Source organism: Nicotiana sylvestris, chromosome 6, assembly GCF_000393655.2.
Source record: "Nicotiana sylvestris chromosome 6, ASM39365v2, whole genome shotgun sequence".
NCBI classification, from domain to species: domain Eukaryota; kingdom Viridiplantae; phylum Streptophyta; class Magnoliopsida; order Solanales; family Solanaceae; genus Nicotiana; species Nicotiana sylvestris.
In genome coordinates, this window is record NC_091062.1 from 206159368 (window position 1) to 206179151 (window position 19784).

The following is a 19784-nucleotide window of genomic DNA, read 5'->3' on the forward strand; positions in this document are numbered from 1 at the left end:
ATGCCCCGTGATATCCTTTTTGCCTCAGTCATGGGTTATGTCCACCGGATCATGGAGGAACTAAAAAGCTTGCAAAGAGGCCTGGCACCAAAGTCTGCGGAAAGGTCGAACGATGCCTCGCGGGCCCCTAAGTTGGAATTTTAATCCCTTGATTCGAGTTTTATTTAATTGTCTTTGTTGTCTTCCCATATGTTGTTTTCTTTTTCTTTTCATCGAGTCAGGTTAAGAACTTTGGAATCTGTACTATTGCTGTTCTTGGTTTGAGATAAGTAATTTGTAATAGAAAATTTTGATGATGAATTAAATGATTCCAAAAGAATTTTTGTGTGTCTTTACTTTGTGGCAGAACTACGCCCGGTCTGATTCACGCAGGGACGTGATACGTAGGCAATCCACATAAGATTCGACCGCCATTAAAAAGAAAGGAAAAGAAGAAAAAGAAAGAAAAATATATATATATATAAAAGAAAAATAAAATACAGGGGTTCTCAAAGTACTTTAAAGGGGCAAATAAGCAAGCTGGGATGACGCGTGGGTTTGAAGCAAAGCATGTTAGAAATGGTTTATTGCCTAGGAGCATTGCATCCACAATGTGCTATTATCAAATCTGTTAAACTCTAACGCTAACAAGTTTGTTGTTTTCCACAAATCTCAGACAGTTAGTTTGTTAAAGCGTACTGGCACCGTACCATTATCAAACAAGATCAAAAGGGCCCATACCAGAAAGCATGACTGGTTCAGACAATAGTGTTGAGTCGGAAAAGACGGCAAATCAGATGCTAAAGGAAGCCATGGAAAAAATGGAAAAGATGAGGCTAGAAATGAATGAAATGCAGATAGCCTTAGCTAGAGCCCAAAAGGGGCAAGAACTACCTGCTACTCCTACTCTCCAACTAGGACACACGTCAGAATATCCCTTTCCCGATCCTTCAACGAGTTTCCCGAGCCATCACTACTATCAGGGAAGAGAGGCCTATGATTCCCAAGCTCCACCACCCAGTCAAAACCCTCCACCACCAAATGTTCCCGTCTTTGGGGTGCCTCCCCCAGCCCTATTGCACAGATCATCCAGTGAGCCGCTATTTCAGGCTCACGACACACAATATTACCCCCCTGAACTCACTTTCAAAGCACCCAAGCCACATACCTATAATCCCCATTTTGAGGTCCCAACAAAGATTGAAAAGCCGGTTAAGGCCCCGGAACAAGATGAGGTAATGAGGAAGTTTAAAAGCCTGGAGCAATCCTTCAGGAACCTGCACGGATTGGGCAACCAGGTCAGCGTGGCCTACAAGGATCTATGCCCTTTCTCGGACGTCCAACTCCCGGCTGGGTTCAAGATGCCTAAGTTTGATTTATATGAAGGGCACGGTGATCCCATGGCACATTTGCGGGGCTTTTGTAGCAAAATGAGGGGAGCAGGGGGAAAAGATGAGCTACTGATAGCTTACTTTGGCCAGAGTTTGAGCGAGTCGGCACTGGAGTGGTATACAAGACAAGATCCGAGCAGGTGGTACACCTGGGATGACTTGGCACAGGCTTTCGCAGGACACTTCCAGTACAACCTTGAGATAGTCCCAGACCGTCTCACATTGCTAAAGCTTGAGAAGAAACCCGGAGAGAGCTTCAGGGAATTTGGGTTCAGATGGAGAGAACAGGCAGCCAGAGTTGATCCTCCAATGAGAGAGGGAGAAATGGTAGATTACTTTCTACAAACTCTGGAGCCGACCTACTTCGGTCACTTGGTGACGTCAGTGGGCAAATCCTTCAATGAAGTGGTGAAAATGGGAGGTATGATAGAAGAGGGACTTAATTCCAATAAGATCCTAAGTTAGTCAGCGATTAAGGCGACGACTCAGGCCATTCAGAGCGGCACGGGAGGTGCGCTCGGAAAGAAAAGGAGAGAGGAGGTCACGACAATAGAGGCAGGCAATTGGTCCAGGTCTAAAGGTCCTTCCCCTCATCGACAACCCAGACCCCATCATCTAAACTACCCACACAATCCATATAACCCTCCACAACCTTGCTACCTACCACAAGAGCAACATTTTTCCATCCATCATGCCCAAACTTACACACAGCCTCCGAATCATCCGCAATGGCGTGTACCGGCTCCCCAACACACATATCCACCTCCACAAAACACACACTCCCCTTCACAAAACACATATCCGCCATCGAGGACCTACAGGAATCCTTCAGGACCGAGCTTCCGCGAAAATCAGGCTTTCAGGAACGAAAGGATGCAAAAGCCAAGAACATTCACTCCGTTGGGAGAAGCCTATACTACTCTATTTCACAAGTTGAAGCAGATAGGCCTACTAAATCCTGTTGAAACCAAATTACCAAATCCCCTCCCCGGAAATCTGAACCATTCAGTAAGTTGCGAATATTGTTCGGGTACTCCCGGGCATGATACTGAGAAATGTTGGAAGTTGAAGACTGCCATACAAGATCTTATTGACGCAAATAGGATCAAGGTTCCGGAACCAGGGGCACCCAACATCAATGAAAATCCGTTACCTGTACACCATGAAGCTCACATGATTGAATTAGTGCACGAGGGAGGGAGACCAAAAACACCCTCACAAACGGTAATGATGATTCGCTCCAGTACTAATGAAGAGTCGACCAGTGGAAAGGCAGTGGTACAGTCGGGAGAGGTATATGACAAGCCCTTTGTGATAGCAGGGAAAGGGTCGTCTATTACTGCGAAAAGGTCAGAGTCAGTCAGAGCAGTGTTGCAGGGAGTAGCAAACAAACGAAGGTTGGTAGTAAAAGGGGTCCATGTGGGACCAGTTATTATCAAGCCAGTCATACAGTTGCCGATGACAAGTGAGAAGGCTGTGCCGTAGAACTACAGTCAAGTGACGGTGACGCATAAGGGGAAGGAGGTTCTGGAAGACGTATGCGAAGCACAAGGGTTAACTCGATTGGGAAGGTGTTTTGCTCCCGCAGAGTTGAGAAGGGTCAATCCTGAAACAATAAAGAAACCTGTAACAGAGGAAGAAGCAGAGGAATTTCTGAAGAAGATAAAGGCACAGGATTACTCAATTATAGAGCAATTGAGAAAGACCCAGTCCAGATTTCGTTGTTATCCTTGTTAATCCATTCAAACGATCACTGTCAGGCCTTAATGAAGATTCTGAACGAGGCCTACGTCCCGGACAAGCTCTCAGTGAACCATTTGGAGAAAGTAGCGCACAAGATCTTTGAAGCAAACCAAGTGACATTCTCTGACGATGAATTACCAGTAGAGGGTACTGAACACAACAGAGCACTTTATCTGACGGTAAAGTGCGAAGAATCGGTGGTCACTCGAGCATTAATTGATAACGGGTCCAGTGCCAATATCTGTCCTTTGGCCACTCTCAACAAGCTAAAGGTTGCTGATGACAGGATCCACCAGAACAGTGTCTGCGTCCGAGGTTTTCATGGGGGCGGCATTAACATAGTAGGTGATATCGTACTGGAACTAACCATTGGCCCAGTCGAGTTCACCATGGAATTTCAAGTAATAGATGTGGCAATGTCGTACAATCTTTTGTTGGGGCGACCATGGATCCATGCAGCTAAGGCAGTGCCTTCTACGCTACATCAAGTGGTCAAATTTGAATGGGATAGACAAGAGATTGTGGTACACGGGGATGACGACACACACGCCGCTAGTGATACTATTGTGCCCTTCATAGAAACCGACGATGATAAGGGCCCATGGGTTTATCAGGTTTTTGATGCAGTCTAGGTGGACAAAATTCCTGAGGGTGAGGGCCTTCCACTTCCCAAAATCACAGCCGCAACCGTCATGATAGTGTCAAAAATGTTGAATAGCGGGTTTGTACCAGGGAAAGGTCTGGGGGTTGATCTGCAGGGAATGATCCAGCCAGTTTCTTTGCCCAAGAACCTGGAAACTTTTGGGTTGGGATTCAAGCCCATTGCAGCGGATGTGAAGCGAGCCCGCAAATTGAAGAAAAGAGTTTGGGTCTTTCCTAAACCAGTCCCACGCCTGTCCAGGTCATTTGTCAAAGCAGGGTGCAGAAAGTTGCCAGTCCCGGAAGTTCTTGGACCTCTGATGGGGCCAAACGGAGATTTGAATGAAAGCTTTGGAAGAGAGTTTGCCGACGTTAACATGATAGAAGCTGGAGAGGGTTCCAGTAAGGCAGACATACAGTTTGTGGGTCCCAAGGTCAAGGTCAACAATTGGATGGCTACTCCTCTTCCTACTTGGAGGGAGTCTTGGTAGTTGACTCTGATTTTCCTTTTCTGTTTTCTGGATTATTCCAGAGTTGTAATCCAGATTTCTTTTTATTATGTCGAATACAATGTGAAACCTTGTTATCCCATAATTCAATAAAACGAAGAGTTTCTTCTTTATTTCTTATCTTTTTTTTTATTTTTTATTTTAATTTTGCTTCTTTCGTTTCTTTCTCTGAACAGTTCTTTTCATACTAATTCTAATGACATGGCATACACAACGGATCTTCAACCTAGTCTAAAAGATCAATCTGATTCCGAGCTAAACATACAAGAGGTCGATTATGATAATGAATCGAAAAATAATGAGGATGAAGCATTCGAGGAGATAAACATAGAGTTGAGCCAGTTTGAAGAAAAATACAAACCCAACTTAAATGACACAGAAGCCATCAATTTAGGGGATGCCGGCGATATCAGAGAAACTAAAACAAGCATCCACATTGCACCAAATATTAGGGAGGAATTGATCAAAATCTTATTGAGTTCAAAGATGTTTTTGCATGGTCGTATGATGACATGCCGGGGTTAAGCACAGATTTAGTGGTTCATAAATTGCCCACTAACCCGGCATGCCCTCCCGTCAAGCAAAAATTGAGGAAGTTCAAAACGGATATGAGCATGAAGATTAAAGAAGAAGTAACCAAGCAACTACAAGCAAAGGTTATTCGTGTCACTCGATATCCTGATTGGTTGGCTAATGTGGTGTCGGTACCAAACAAAGATGGAAAGATCAGGGTATGCGTCGACTACCACAATCTGAACAGGGCAAGACCTAAAGACAACTTCCCTTTACCAACATCCATATCTTGATCGACAATTGTGCCAGGCGTGAGATCGGATCTTTTGTGGATTGCTATGCTGGGTATCATCAGATTCTGATGGATGAGGAAGATGCGGAAAAGACAGCTTTCATTACGCCGTGGGGAACTTATTGCAATCGAGTAATGCCATTTGGTTTGAAGAATGTTGGGGCAACGTACATGAGAGCAATGACCATTGTGTTTCATGACATGATACACAAAGAAATTGAAGTGTACGTAGACGATGTAATCATAAAGTCCAAGCATCAGGAAGACCACGTAGCAGACCTAAGGAAGTTCTTTCAAAGGCTTCGAAGGTATGATATTAAGCTCAACCCGGCCAAATGCGCATTTGGTGTTCCATCTGGGAAGCTTTTGGGATTCATTGTCAGTCGGCGAGGTATTGAACTGGATCCATCAAAAATCAAATCTATCCAAGAATTGCCCCCGCCGAAGAATAAGACAAAAGTAATGAGTCTGTTGGGAAGGTTGAATTACATCAGCAGATTTATTGCTCAACTCACAGCAACCTGTGAACCCATTTTTCAGCTGTTGAAGAAGGATGCTGCAATAGGATAGATGGTGGAATGCCAGGTGGCATTCGACCAGATCAAAGAATATTTATCAAATCCACCTATATTGGTTCCTCCTGAGCCGGGAAGACCGTTAATTCTTTATCTGACGGTCTTGGAGAATTCTTTTGGTTGCGTGTTTGGGCAACACGATGTTACGGGAAGAAAAGAGCAAGCCATCTATTATTTCAGCAAGAAGTTTACAGTATATGAGGTTAAGTACACTCAACTCGAGAAGACATGTTGCGCCCTAACCTGGGTGGCCCAGAAGTTGAAACATTATTTATCCTCATATACTACTTATCTCATTTCCCGTTTGGATCCGTTAAAGTATATTTTCCAAAAACCTATGCCCACAGGAAGGTTAGCAAAATGGAAAATATTACTCACGGAGTTCGATATCGTCTATGTGACGAGGACAGCCATGAAGGCCCAAACGTTGGCAGATCACTTGGCTAAGAATCCTGTTGACAAGGAATACGAGCCGTTGAGGACGTATTTTCCCGATGAGGAAGTAATGCAGATAGATGAGTTGGAGTTACCTGAGGAACCCGGTTGGAAGCTTTTCTTTGATGGAGCCACAAATGCGAAGGGAGTTGGAATAGGAGCAGTGCTTATTTCTGAAACAGGACATCATTACCCTGTTACAGCTCAACTGCATTTCTATTGTACCAACAACATGGCTGAGTATGAGGCATGCATTTTGGGTTTGCGATTAGCGGCACACATGGATGTCCAGGACGTCTTGGTCTTGGGAGACTCGAACCTCCTGGTGCATCAAATTCAGGGTGAATGGGAAACACGGGATTTGAAGCTCATACCATATCGACAATGTTTGCACGATCTGAGCAAGCGATTTCGATCAGTAGAGTTCAGACACATCCCGAGAGTTCACAATGAGGTTGTTGATGAATTGGCCACTTTAGCATCAATGTTGCACCACCCAGACAAAATTCATGTTGACCTAGTGCACATACAGGTTCACGATTAGCATGCCTACTGCAACATGATAGAGGAAGAAGTGGATGGCGAGCCATGGTTTTATGACGTCAAAGAGTATCTCAGGATGGGGATATACCCGGAGCAGGCCACCGGAGACTAAAAAAGAGCCATTCGGCGATTGTCTAGTGGTTTCTTCCTTAGTGGAGGAGTGTTATACAAAAGAACCCCAGATTTGGGATTGCTGAGATGTATAAACGCCAGTCAAGCCGCGACGGTTATGACAGAGGTACATGCTAGAGTTTGTGAACCCCATATGAGCGGATATGTATTGGCGAAGAAGATTATTCGAGCAGGGTATTATTGGCTCACCATGGAGCATGATTGTATCAAATTCGTGCGGAATTGCCATCAGTGTCAGATACACGGCGATCTGATTCATTCTCCACCAACGGAATTGCACACAATGTCAGCACCATGGCCATTTGTGGCATGGGGGATGGACGTCATTGGGCCTATTGAGCCGGTAGCTTCGAACGGTCACAGGTTCATTCTGGTGACCTTCGATTATTTTACTAAGTGGGTTGAAACCAAAACTTTCAAGTCAGTAACCAAGAAGGTAGTGGTGGATTTTGTCCATTCCCATATCATTTGTATATTTGGGATCCCGAAAATGATAATCACGGACAATGGTGCTAATCTTAACAGCAGTTTGATGAGAGAAGTATGCGAACAATTTAAGATTACACACCGTAATTCCACGCCATATCATCCCAAGGCAAATGGAGCTGTTGAAGCAGCCAACAAGAACATCAAGAAGATACTGAGGAAGATGGTAGAAGGATCCAGGCAATGGCATGAAAAATTACCATTCACATTGTTGGGTTATCGCACTACCATCCGGACTTCAGTAGGTGCAACCCCTTATTTGTTGGTGTATGGAACGGAAGCAGTGATACCGGCGGAAGTGGAAATTTCATCCCTTCGGATTGTCGCCGAGGCTGAGATTGATGATGATGAGTGGGTCAAAACCCGTTTGGAACAGCTGAGCTTGATTGATGAAAAGAGACTGGCAGCTGTGTGTCATGGCCAGTTATATCAAAGGAGAATGGCAAGAGCCTACAACAAGAAGGTGCGCCCCAGGAAATTTGAAGTAGGACAACAAGTGTTGAAACGAATCCTGCCCACACCAAGCAGAAGCAAAGGGAAAGTTCACCCCAAATTGGCAAGGACCATTCATTGTAACCAGAGTATTGTCCAATGACGCTTTATGTTTAACAGATATCAAAGGAAAATGCATCGACATGGCTATCAATTCCGACGCAGTTAAGAGATATTATGTATGATCTCTTTTTGATTGTAATTGACATTTGTTTGTGGTTGGCATTTATCAGAGAATGAAATGACGGAGGCAATTCTTTCTTCTATCAAAACACTTTAACATTTGCTTACCCTTTTGAGACTTATTTATTCTTTCACATCCCTCTTTTGGAATCGTTAATTAAAATAAAAGATAAAAAGATAGAAAAACAATAATAAAGACAAAAGAAAAATCACAAGAAAAAACAAAGAACGTGGGAACTACGTTTGACCTGATTCCTCAAAGAAGGATACGTAGGCGCCTCACGGCTCGGTCATAGTGTAACAAAAAATAAGAATCCCCAAGCAAGAAAACCGGGGCAGAAGTTGTGTTTATAATTTTGGGAAAGAAAGTTTGATTCCAAGAGTTGTAATGTTTTACCCGTCAAAATTATTTTGAGCCTTTTGATACCCCTTTTCCTTTTTAGCCATACACAAAAAAAAACCATATTGATGTCCAAAAAAGACCTCCCGATCAGTATTCGAGAAGTTCCAAGTTCATGCACGTGGAAGTCGGGAACAACACTCTGATCCCCAGCAGAGAAAAGGATCATAAACTGGAAACGAATCGATAGCCAAAAGAATCCCCAACAAAAAGCGTCGTATCAACACGCTCCAATCCCCAGCTGAAAAAAAGGTTGGCAAATGAGAGAAAAAGATATGTTAGTCTTAAAAGGCAAAAAGGGTGGGGCTGGTCAGGTTTTAGTTTGATATGGTTGGGTTTTTCAAGCTGTTTTGCTTAGTCCGATTGTTTGATTGTCAAACTACTTTCTGCCAAGTCTGTTATCTAGTTGGGTTGCCATTTCAGTAGGGTATTCTGGGTTTCTATATGCTGCTGGATTGTTTCTGGTTTCATTGCTATTAAAGTTTTTATTGGTTGTTCGTTGAGCTACTGTGATTGTGGAACTGCTGTTGTTGTTTTGTTACTGCTGTGTTACTGCTGCCCGTTTGCTTGTTGTTGTTGTTATTACTGTGTTACTGCTACCCAGCTATTGTTATTGATCTTCTCCCTCTTCTTGTTCTTGTTTCCAATCTCAGATACACAACTGATACACTGTCAATGTAGGCTGAAAATTGAAACCTGAGTATAGAAATGAAGAGTTGAAGTGCCTCTTCCAAATTTGCTTTAGTTGTATATTGAATGTTAAGCTATGTATAATAGTTCATGTATTCCATTAGAATCATGTCTGGGTTTGTTTGGATGTTGTTTCAATGGGTAATTGTCTGGGATAGCTTTCAATATAATTAGAGTTTATTTGACTCAGCATTTGGTCTAAAAGGCAAGAAATCCGAAATAATGTAGATCTCATGTTGATTTCAGTTTCAAGTTGAAAGTATGTCTCCGTAGCTTTAGTATTGCAATAGTGAGTTGACAAAGTCATTAACGGTTTGCTTCGAGTGTCATATAATCAGATAGGAACATAGTATGAATTCACGCCCTTAAATTTATAGAATCCGTAGGCTTGACATACTTGTGGCGCGATTCAAGAAATGTAGAAAGGACAAGAACCTTAACCCAATAGGTTATTCAAGTTAACAAGCAAGTTAAGTAACTTTCGTAACCATTAGTAATTAAGGTTGGCTTAGCTTCAAGTAGTTGAAAACAATTAGTCCCAACGGTTCATTTCGGCTAACAATGTGGGTTCAAATTAGTTATAAGATACTTTGTCCCTTTTGAATGCGTATTGCCTGTCAATTCCGTATTTGGTTATAATTTCAGCTTCAGTAGTATCGGCTTATAGAATGAGGCATGAAACAACTTCCTTTCACGCAAAGTTGATTGCAATTTTCTGGCTGCGTTTGCTTGAATCCGTGAAATAAATAACTTGTCTTTTCAAGCATGTAAATAAAGTAGGACCTTTTCCTCTTCCATTTAGAGACGGACGAAAAAATAAAAATAAAAATATATAGCTGCTTTAGGATATCCTTCTAAAATAAAAATGAGATAGCCTCGCTAAATAAAACGCACAGATTGCGGGGCCCTCACAAAAATGTATGTTTGAATTAGAATTCGGGATAGACCGTCTAGCGAATTTTACGGCCTTCCCCAAAGGTAGCAATACGCTAGTCGCTTTAGGTACGATTTTAATAATGTACCTCCCTAAACTCGAGTGCGCATTTATGTGACTCAAACCCCAATCTCAACGGAGTCGAAATATGTTTTTAATCACGGGTACATTGATTGTGACGTGGTTCGAGATGCGTGTCCATGATGTTGCAAATTCCTTTTAAAAAAAATAAGAATGAGATGAGCCTCGCCGAATAAAAAATACAAAATTGCGGGGCCCTCAGTAAATATTTGCTTTAAAATTGCTTAGACTTCGGGATGGACTGTTTAGCAAAATTCCATGGCCCTACCCAAAGTAAATGATACGTTAGTCGCTTTAGGCACGCCTTTAATAAATTAATTTTCTTAAATTCGGGTGCACATTTATGTGACCCAAATCCAAATCTCAACGGAGTCAAAGTGTGTCGACGACCACAGGTACATTGATTGTGACGCGGTTCGAGATACATTTTCACAACGTTGCAATTCCTCGTAAAAATAATAATAATAATTATGAAAGCGGTAAAAAGATAAAATTTGCACATAAGTTCATATTTGTATAAAATCAGATAATCAAGCCGAATATAACAGTTGAGCGACCGTGCTAGAACCACGGAACTCGGGAATGCCTAACACCTTCTCCCGGGTTAACAGAATTCCTTATCCGGATTTCTGGTGCGCAGACTGTAATATGGAGTCATTCTTTTCCTCGATTCGGGATTAAATTGGTGACTTGGGACACCTTAAATCTCCCAAGTGGCGACTCTGAAATAAATAAATAAATCCCGTTTCGATTGTCCTTTAATTGGAAAAAACTCCTACGCCCCTCGCAGGGGCGGAAAAAGGAGGTGTGACATCTATTACCGAGCAGGATACATGAACCACGGGTTAACTGAGAGAAACTGTATCAGCAGTTTTGAGAAACGAATGACAGGCGTCGTATTCCCCGAAGGTGTTGAAGCATGGCTTACACGATTGAGGTCAACAAAAGCCGTCCAAATTGAATGGGCATTTGGGTGGTTGACTGATACTGAGGTAATATACATGGCGGACGAGGAATGTCATATTCTTTTGATGGGACTTCGCAGCATCCAACCATATGCTCCTCATCGGGTATTGCGCCGGCTAGGAAGATTTCAAGTAATTCCCACTGATGAGGATCTAAGCAAGCACGCCATTGAGCTGAGCCCAGGAGTCGTATTTCCCGAAGGAAAAATTAGAAAGTTGTGGCACGAATGTAGATTCTTGGAGCCCAAGACTATGGTTCGAGAATCGGCTAAGGGTGAGGTAGACCCAAAGTACGATGTTTGCTTTGGGAGGAAGTTCCAGATTTGTCAGAGACCTGCTAAAAGAGCTCACGTCCAACAATTTACGGATGATTCGCAGGAACAGTGGGGCTGGTTAATGAGAGAGGAAGGCTACCGGGCTGAAATCGGGAAGCTGAAGCGACAAGTTGAAAGGCTTATATTTGAGAACAACGTGCAAATCGCCTCTGAGCAGGTTGAAAAGAACAAATTATCCAAAGAAAACCAGGCACTGAAAGCCCGAATTTGCCAAGTCAGTAAGAGTAACAGTGACCGACAGAAACGTCGCTCCGATGAAAGATTGATAGCAGAGTTGAGAAATCAAGTCAGCAAAAGCAGAGAAGACTTGGAGAGATCCGAGGCGTGCATAACAAGAATGCGGGTCAGATGGGCAAAAGGAACAATGGAACGGAGAAAGCATCTACAACAAGTCATAAGGGATTTTGAAATAAGCATCGGACTGTTGAGAGAAACAAACTCCACTCTTCAGGAGCAAGTCCTTAAATAAGCCCGGGATGCCCGGACAGACAGAAGGCGCTGTTATGATTTAATGGCTAGAATGGAAGAACGAATGGAGAGGTTTCAAGATCGACTCGCCGACAATGCTCGAATACTGGGACTAAAGAACCATCGAATAGAGCAACTATTCGTCGAAAGGGACAATATCCGAGGAAGGATTGATGAGATTGGGCACTACATCTACATGAGATGCCTAGCATGTGAGCAAATACCTCGTGATACCCTTTTTGCCTCCATCATGGGCTACGTCCACCAGATCATGAATGAGTTGAAGAGCTTGCAGAGAGGTCTTACACCAAAGTCCGCGGAAAGGCCGAACGATGCCTCACGAGCACCTAAGTTGAAATCGTTAATGTATCCTTAGTTCGAGTCTTGTTGGTGGCTTTATGGGGCCATTGTCTTCCCATATGTTGTTTTTTCTCTTTCAAGTCAGGTTAAGAATTTTGGAACCTGTATTTTTGCTATTTTCGTCAGTTGAAATCAATAGTTTGTAATAGCAAATTTTGGTAATAAATTGAATGATTTCAAAAGAATTTTGTGTCCTTTAGGGCAGAACTACACCCGGTTTGATTCACGCGGGGACGTGATACGTAGGCAATCCACATAAGATTCGACCGCAACTAAAAGAAAAGAAAAAAAAAAGAAATAAAGAAAAAGACAAAAAGAGAAGGAAGAAAGAAAGAATAATAGAGAGAAAAATGGGGGTTCCCAAAACACTTCAAAGGCACAAATAAAGCAAGCCGGGATGACGCATGCGTTTGAAGAAAAACATGTTAGAAATGGTTAACTGCCTAGGAGCGTTGCATCCCCAATGTGCTATTATCAAAATTTGTTAAACTCTAACGCTAACAAGTTTGTTGTTTTCCACAAATACCAGACAGTTAGTTGTTAAAGCGTGCTGGCAACACATTCTTATCAAACCAGATCCAAGGGACCTGTACCAATAATTATGACTACTTCAGAAAACAGTGCCGAGGAAGAAAGGCCAGTAAGCCAGTTGCTGAAAGAAGCAATGGAGAAGATAGAAAGGATGGGATTGGAGATGAATGCGATGCAGTTAGCCTTGGCTAAAGTACAAAAGAGCCCTGAGCCACCCGCTGCTCTTACACCAGGGCATATGCCGGAATACCCTCACTCTAGTCCTTCAACAAACCTCCCGAATCACCGCTATTATCAGGAGAGAAGCCCCTATGATTCCCAAGCTCCACCACCCTATCAACCTTTCCCACCACCAAATGTTCCCACCTTTATGGGACCCACACTAGCCACATTGCAAAGGTCAACTAGTGATCCGTTGTTTCAGGCTCACGATGCATAGTACTATCCCCCTAAACCCACATTCAATGTACCAGAACCCTATACCTATAATCCACACTTGGAAGTCCCGGCGGAGATTGAAAAGCCGGTTAAGGTCCCAGAGTAGGATGAGGTAATGAGGAAGTTCAAAAGCCTGGAGCAATCCTTCAGGAGTATGCATGGATTGGGCAATCAGGTCAGCGTGGCCTATAAGGATCTATGCCCTTTTCCAGACGTCCAACTCCCGACAGGGTTCAAGATGCCTAAGTTTGACTTATATGAAGGGCACGATGATCCTATGGCACATTTGCGGGGATTTTGTAGAAAAATGAGAGGAGCAGGCGGCAAAGATGAGCTACTGATAGCTTATTTCGGTCAAAGCTTGAGTGGATCGGCATTGGAATGGTATACCAGGCAAGATCCCAGCAGATGATACACTTGGAATGATCTAGCGCAGGCTTTCGCGGGTCACTTTCAATACAATCTCGAGATAGTCCCTGACCGTCTCACATTACTGAGGACCGGAAAGAAGCCTGGGGAAAGCTTTTGCGAGTTTGGTTTCCGCTGGAGAGAACAGGCAGCCAGGGTTGATCCTCCCATGAGAGAGGGAGAAATGGTGGACTACTTCCTTCAAATGCTGGATCTAACTTACTTTGGTCACTTGGTGACGACGGTTGGAAAATCCTTCAATGAAGTAGTAAAGATAGGGGTCATGATAGAGGAGGGGCTGAGGTCTGATAAAATCCTGAATTACTCAGCGCTCAAGGCAACGACCCAGGCTATTCAGAGCGGCACAGGAGGTGCGCTGGGAAGGAAGAAGAAAGAAGAAGTCGCCACGGTTGAGGCAGGCAGTTGGTCCAGGTCCGACAAACCATACTACAACCAACCCAGACCCCACAGGCCAAATTATCCATACAGTCCGCCACAACACTACTATCCACCTCAAGAACCACACTTCTCCGTACACCAAGCCCAAACATACACTCAGCCTCTGGTTCGCCCGCAATGGCGCGCGCCGGCTCCCCAAAACACATATGCACCACCACAAAACACATACCCTCCACCACAAAGCGCCTATCCTACACCAAGAGCATTTAGGAACCCTCCAGGGGCGGGCTTTCGAGGAAATCACGCTGCTAGGAATGACAGGCTACAGAGACAGAGAGCTTTTACTGAGTTGGGAGAGACCTATACCGCCGTGTTCCACAAATTGAGGCGGCTAGGTTTGGTGAGTCCTGTCGAGCCTAGAGAGCCAAACCCCCCACCCCAAAATTTGGACCGATCGATAAGCTGTGAGTACTGCTCAGGAATGCTAGGGCATGATACCGAAAAATGTTGGAGGTTGAGGCAGGCCATACAAGATCTTATTGATACCAACAAGATCGAGGTCCAGGTGCTGGAGGCACCCAACATCAACCAGAACTCATTGCCAGCACACCACGAAGCTCACATGATCGAGTTGGTGTATAAAGGAGGAGAGCCGAGGAAGCCCTCACAGACAGTGATGATGATCCAGGCCGCTCCGAAAGATGAATCAACAGGTGGGGAAGCAGGGGTGCAGTTGAAGAGGGAAGATGTCAAGCCAGTGGTGATACTAGGGAAGAATCCATCCACCGCAACAAAGAAACCAGAGCCAGCCAAATTGGTAGTATCAGGGACATTATCCGCACCCGTAGTTGTATTGAAAGGGGTCTGTATGGAACTGGTCACCATAAAGCCGGTAGTCCAATTACCAGTGATTGATAGAAAGGTCGTGCCTTGGAAGTATGAAAAGGCAGTGGTAATGTACAAGGGAAAGCAAATGGAGGAGGATAGTTGTGAGGCGCAGGGACTGACTCGATCAGGATGGTGTTTTGCTCCAGTAAAATTGAGAAGATCCAACACAGCTGTAACAAAGAAACCTGTGTCAGAAGAAGAAGCTGAGGACTTCTTGAAAAAGATGAAAGTGCAGGATTACTCCGTGGTCGAACAGTTGAAGAAAATACCGGCCCAGATCTCGTTGTTATCATTACTGATCCATTCGGATGAACATCGCCGGGCCCTGATGAAGATACTGAATGAAGCTCATGTGCCCAATGAAATTTCAGTAAACCACCTTAAAACGATTGCCAACAAAACTTTTGAGGTGAACAGGGTAACATTCTCTGATGATGATCTGCCAGTGGAAGGCACGGAACATAATAAAGCTCTATACTTGACTGTCAAATGTGAAGATTCGGCAGTTACTCGGGCATTGGTGGATAACGGCTCAAGTGCCAATATTTGTCCATTATCCACCCTGAACCAGTTAAAGATCGACCATGGTAGAATCCACAAGAACAACATTTGCATCCGAGGATTTGACGGAAGTGGGACGGCCATCGTGGGGGATATTATACTTGAGTTGACCATCGGTCCGGTCCAGTTTACCATGGAGTTCCAGGTATTAGATGTCGCGGTATCTTATAACCTTTTGTTGGGACGACCATGGATCCAGGCGGCTAAAGCGGTACCATCCACCTTGCATCAAATGGTCAAGTTCGAATGGGATAGAAAAGAAGTCGTGCTGCACAGGGAAGCCACTGCATGCACCATGGGAGGCTCCATGGTGCCCTTCATAGAAATTAATGATGACAAAGGTCCCTCGGTTTACCAGATTTTCGATGCAGTGTCAGCAAACAAGATTCCCAAGGGTGAAATCATTCAACACCACAAAGTAGCTTCCGCAATGGTCATGATGGTTTCAGAGATGCTGGGTAATAGGTTCGTGCCAGGAAAAGGCCTGGGGGCTGAGCTTCAGGGGATTGTCCAACCTGTCTCCTTGCCCAAGAATTTGGAGAACTTTGGATTGGGGTTCAAACCGACTGCGGCAGATGTAAAGCGAGCACAGAAAATGAAGAGGAGAGTTTGGTTTCTTCCCAAACCAATACCGCGTCTCTCAAGATCCTTTATTAAAGCAAGTGCCAAGGGGTCACCGGTCCCGAAAATTCTCGGGCCATTGATTGGGATGGACGGGGATTTGAATCAGAGCTTTGAAAGACTGTTCGCTGATGTCAATATGGTAGAAGTTGGAGAGGGTTCCAGCGGATCAGACATACAGTTTGTGGGGCCTGAGGCCAAAACCAACAATTGGACGGTTACTTCTCTTCCTATCCGGGGGGAGTCCTGGTAGTAGGCTTTGATTTTTGCTTTCTTGTTTTCGGATTATTCCAGGGTGTAATCCAAATCTCATTTTATTTTGTAAAAGTGTGAACCCTGTTATCACGCATTTTTAATAAAATTCTCTTCTCTTGTCTCATTTTAATTTTATTTTGTTCTTTTTTTTTCTTTCTGAACAGTTCTCTTTTTACTGGTTCTAATGACATGGCATGCACGGATCTTCGACCTAGTCTAATAAATCAATCTGACTCCGACTTAATCACACAAGAGATCTGTTATGACGATGAGTCTGAATATGAAGAGGATGAAGCCTTCGAAGAAATAAACCGAGAACTGTGCCAATTTGAAGAGAAACCCAAGCCTAATCTGAATGACACCGAGGCTGTAAATCTAGGGGATCCAGATAATGTTAGAGAAACCAAAATCAGCATCCACATTGAGCCAAACATCAGGACAGAACTGATCAAAGCCCTCATCGAGTTCAAAGACATTTTTGCATGGTCATATGATGATATGTCGGGGTTAAGCACCAATCTAGTGGTTCACAAGTTGCCCACTGACCCGGCGTACCCTCCGGTCAAGCAAAAACTGAGAAAGTTTAAGACGGATATGAGTGTGAAGATCAAAGAAGAAGTGACTAAGCAGATGCAGGCAAAAGTTATTCAGGTTACTCGATATCTCGATTGGTTGGCCAATGTGGTACCAGTCCCGGAGAAGGATGGAAAAATCAGTGTATGTGTCGACTACCGCAATCTCAACATAGCAAGTCCTAAGGATAATTTTCCATTGCCCAACATCCATATCCTGATCGATAATTGTGCTGGGCGTGAGATCAGATCCTTTGTGGACTGCTATGCAGGATATCATCAGATCTTAATGGACGAAGAAGATGCAGAAAAGACGGCTTTCATTACACCATGGGGAACTTACTGCTACCGGGTAATGCCATTCGGATTGAAGAATGTTGGGGCAACGTACATGCGAGCAATGACTACTGTGTTTCACGACATGATACACAAAGAAATTGAAGTGTATGTAGATGATGTGATCATAAAGTCTTGGAGTCAGGAAGACCATGTAGCAGACTTAAGAAAGTTCTTTCAAAGACTTCGAAAGTATGATATTAAGCTCAACCCGGCCAAATGCGCCTTCGGTGTTCCATCAGGAAAGTTGTTAGGATTCATCGTCAGTCGACGGGGTATTGAGTTGGACCCATCCAAGATCAAATCCATCCAAGATTTGCCACCGCCAAAGAATAAAACGGAGGTAATGAGTCTGTTGGGAAGACTAAACTATATCAGCAGGTTCATCGCTCAACTCACAACGACTTGTGAACCCATATTTCGGCTGCTAAAAAAAGATGTTGCGGTGGACTGGACGACGGAGTGTCAAGAAGCCTTCAACCAGATCAAAGGGTATCTGTCAAATCCACCTGTGTTGGTTCCACCTGAGCCGGGGAGACCATTAATTCTTTATCTGACGGTCTTGGAGAATTCGTTTGGCTGCGTGTTGGGGCAACACGACATTACAGGAGGGAAGAAGCAGGCCATTTATTATCTTAGCAAGAAGTTTACAGTATATGAGGTCAAGTACACTCAGCTCGAGAGGACATGTTGCGCCCTAACTTGGGTGGATCAGAAGTTGAAACGCTACCTGTCCTCGTATACTACTTATCTCATATACCGTTTGGATACATTAAACTACATTTTCCAGAAACCTATGCCTACAGGGAGGTTAGCAAAATGGCAAATTTTGCTCACAGAGTTTGATATCGTCTATGTGACGAGGACGGCCATGAAAGCCCAAGCGCTGGCCGATCACTTGGCTGAGAATCCCGTTGATGAATAATACGAGCCTTTGAGGACGTATTTCCCATACGAGTAAGTAATGCATACAGGTGAGCTGGAATTACCCGAGGAACCAAGTTGGAAGCTTTTCTTTGATGGAGCCGCAAACACAAAAGGGGTTGGAATAGGAGTAGTACTCATTTCTGAAACAGGACGTCACTATCCTGTTACAGCTCAGCTACGCTTCTATTGTACCAACAACATGGCAGAGTATGAAGCATGCATTTTAGGTCTGCGACTAGCTGCAGACATGGATGTCCAGGACGTTTTGGTCTTGGGAGACTCGGACCTCCTGGTGCATCAGATTTAGGGTGATTGGGAAACACGGGATTTGAAACTCATACCATATCGACAATGTTTGCATGATATGAGCAAGCGATTTCGATCAGTGGAATTCAGACATATCCCGAGAGTTCATAATGAGGTTGCCGATACATTGGCCACTTTAGCATCAATGTTACACCACCCCGACAAAATGTATGTTGACCCCTTGCACATCCAGATTCGGGATCAGCATGCTTATTGCAGCATGGTAGAAGAGGAAGTGGATGGCGAGCCATGGTTTTATGACATAAAAGAGGACCTCAAGATGGGGATATATCCGGAGCAGGCCACTGGAGACCAAAAAAGAGCCTTTCGGCGTTTGTCAAATGGTTTCTTCCTCAGTGGAGGAGTGTTGTACAAAAGAACCCCAGACTTGGGATTGCTAAGATGTATAGACACCAGTCAAGCCACGACAGTTATGGCAGAGGTGCATGCTGGAGTTTGTGGGCCACATATGAGCGGATATGTATTGGCAAAGAAGATTCTTCGAGCAGGGCACTATTGGCTCACTATGGAGCATGATTGTATCAATTTCGTGAGGAAATGCCATCAATGTCAGATACACGGAGATCTGATTCATTCTCCGCCGACAGAATTGCATATAATGTCAGCGCCATGGCCATTTGTTGCATGGGGAATGGATGTCATTGGGCCTATTGAGCCGGCAGCGACCAACGGCCATAGGTTCATTCTGGTGACCATCGATTACTTCACCAAGTGGGTGGAAGCTAAAACTTTCAAGTCGGTAACTAAGAAGGCAGTGGTGGATTTTGTTCACTCCCATATCATCTGCAGATTTGGGGTCCCAAAAGTGATCATCACGGATAATGGTGCAAATCTTAACAGCAATTTGATGAGGGAGGTAGTATCCAGTTTTCTATCGGTTGAATATTGTTCCATCAAGCTACTCCTGGGATTCTGCTTTGGTTTTAAGAATCTGTTGCTACTGGTTATTCTTATTGGTTTCTTTGGGTTGTTGCTATTTGGGGTTTTCTGAAATTGCTGCTGGGTTTTCTTTTAAGTTGTTGTTGAGTCTTGGTCTGTCTTTGGGCTGTCTCTTTGGCCGTTACTGGTTTGGGGCTATTCGACTGATTGTGTTGTTGTTTACTGTTGTTGCGTGTGTGTGCTACTGCAGCACTGATCATTCCTCTTCTTCTTTTGCTTTCCCAAATACCAGGTACATCACTGATACACTGATCAATGTAGGCTGAAATTTGAAGCATGAATACAAAGAAATGAAGAAGTTGAAGTTATTTTGGAATTCGCTTTAGAAATATACTGAACATTAGTTGTATGTATGATAGTTCGCTTTCTCTAATAGAATCATGTAATTAACTATGATGTAACTGAACCTTTTATACAACTCATTTAGTTGAAGAACT

At 43.9% G+C, this 19784-nt stretch overlaps 1 protein-coding gene across 1 annotated transcript; it reads left to right on the forward strand.

The window, feature by feature from the left end:
* Positions 1-2243: 2243 nt before the first annotated feature.
* On the forward strand, positions 2244-3745 carry LOC138871969 (uncharacterized). The gene is made up of 3 exons (XM_070149897.1): positions 2244-2835; positions 2959-3102; positions 3219-3745. The coding sequence occupies exons 1-3, from the start codon at positions 2244-2246 to the stop codon at positions 3743-3745; spliced, it is 1263 nt and encodes a 420-aa protein (XP_070005998.1).
* The last annotated feature ends 16039 nt before the right edge of the window (positions 3746-19784 follow it).

Excerpts from the sequence above, each read along its gene's own strand:
- LOC138871969 (XM_070149897.1), top strand. The coding sequence starts at position 2,244 with ATGCAAAAGCCAAGAACATTCACTCCGTTGGGAGAAGCCTATACTACT. Across the intron at positions 2,836-2,958 it reads CATACAGTTGCCGATGACAA|AGTTGAGAAGGGTCAATCCT; the intron begins GTGAGAAGGCTG and ends TTGCTCCCGCAG. Across the intron at positions 3,103-3,218 it reads CAGATTTCGTTGTTATCCTT|CAAACCAAGTGACATTCTCT; the intron begins GTTAATCCATTC and ends AGATCTTTGAAG.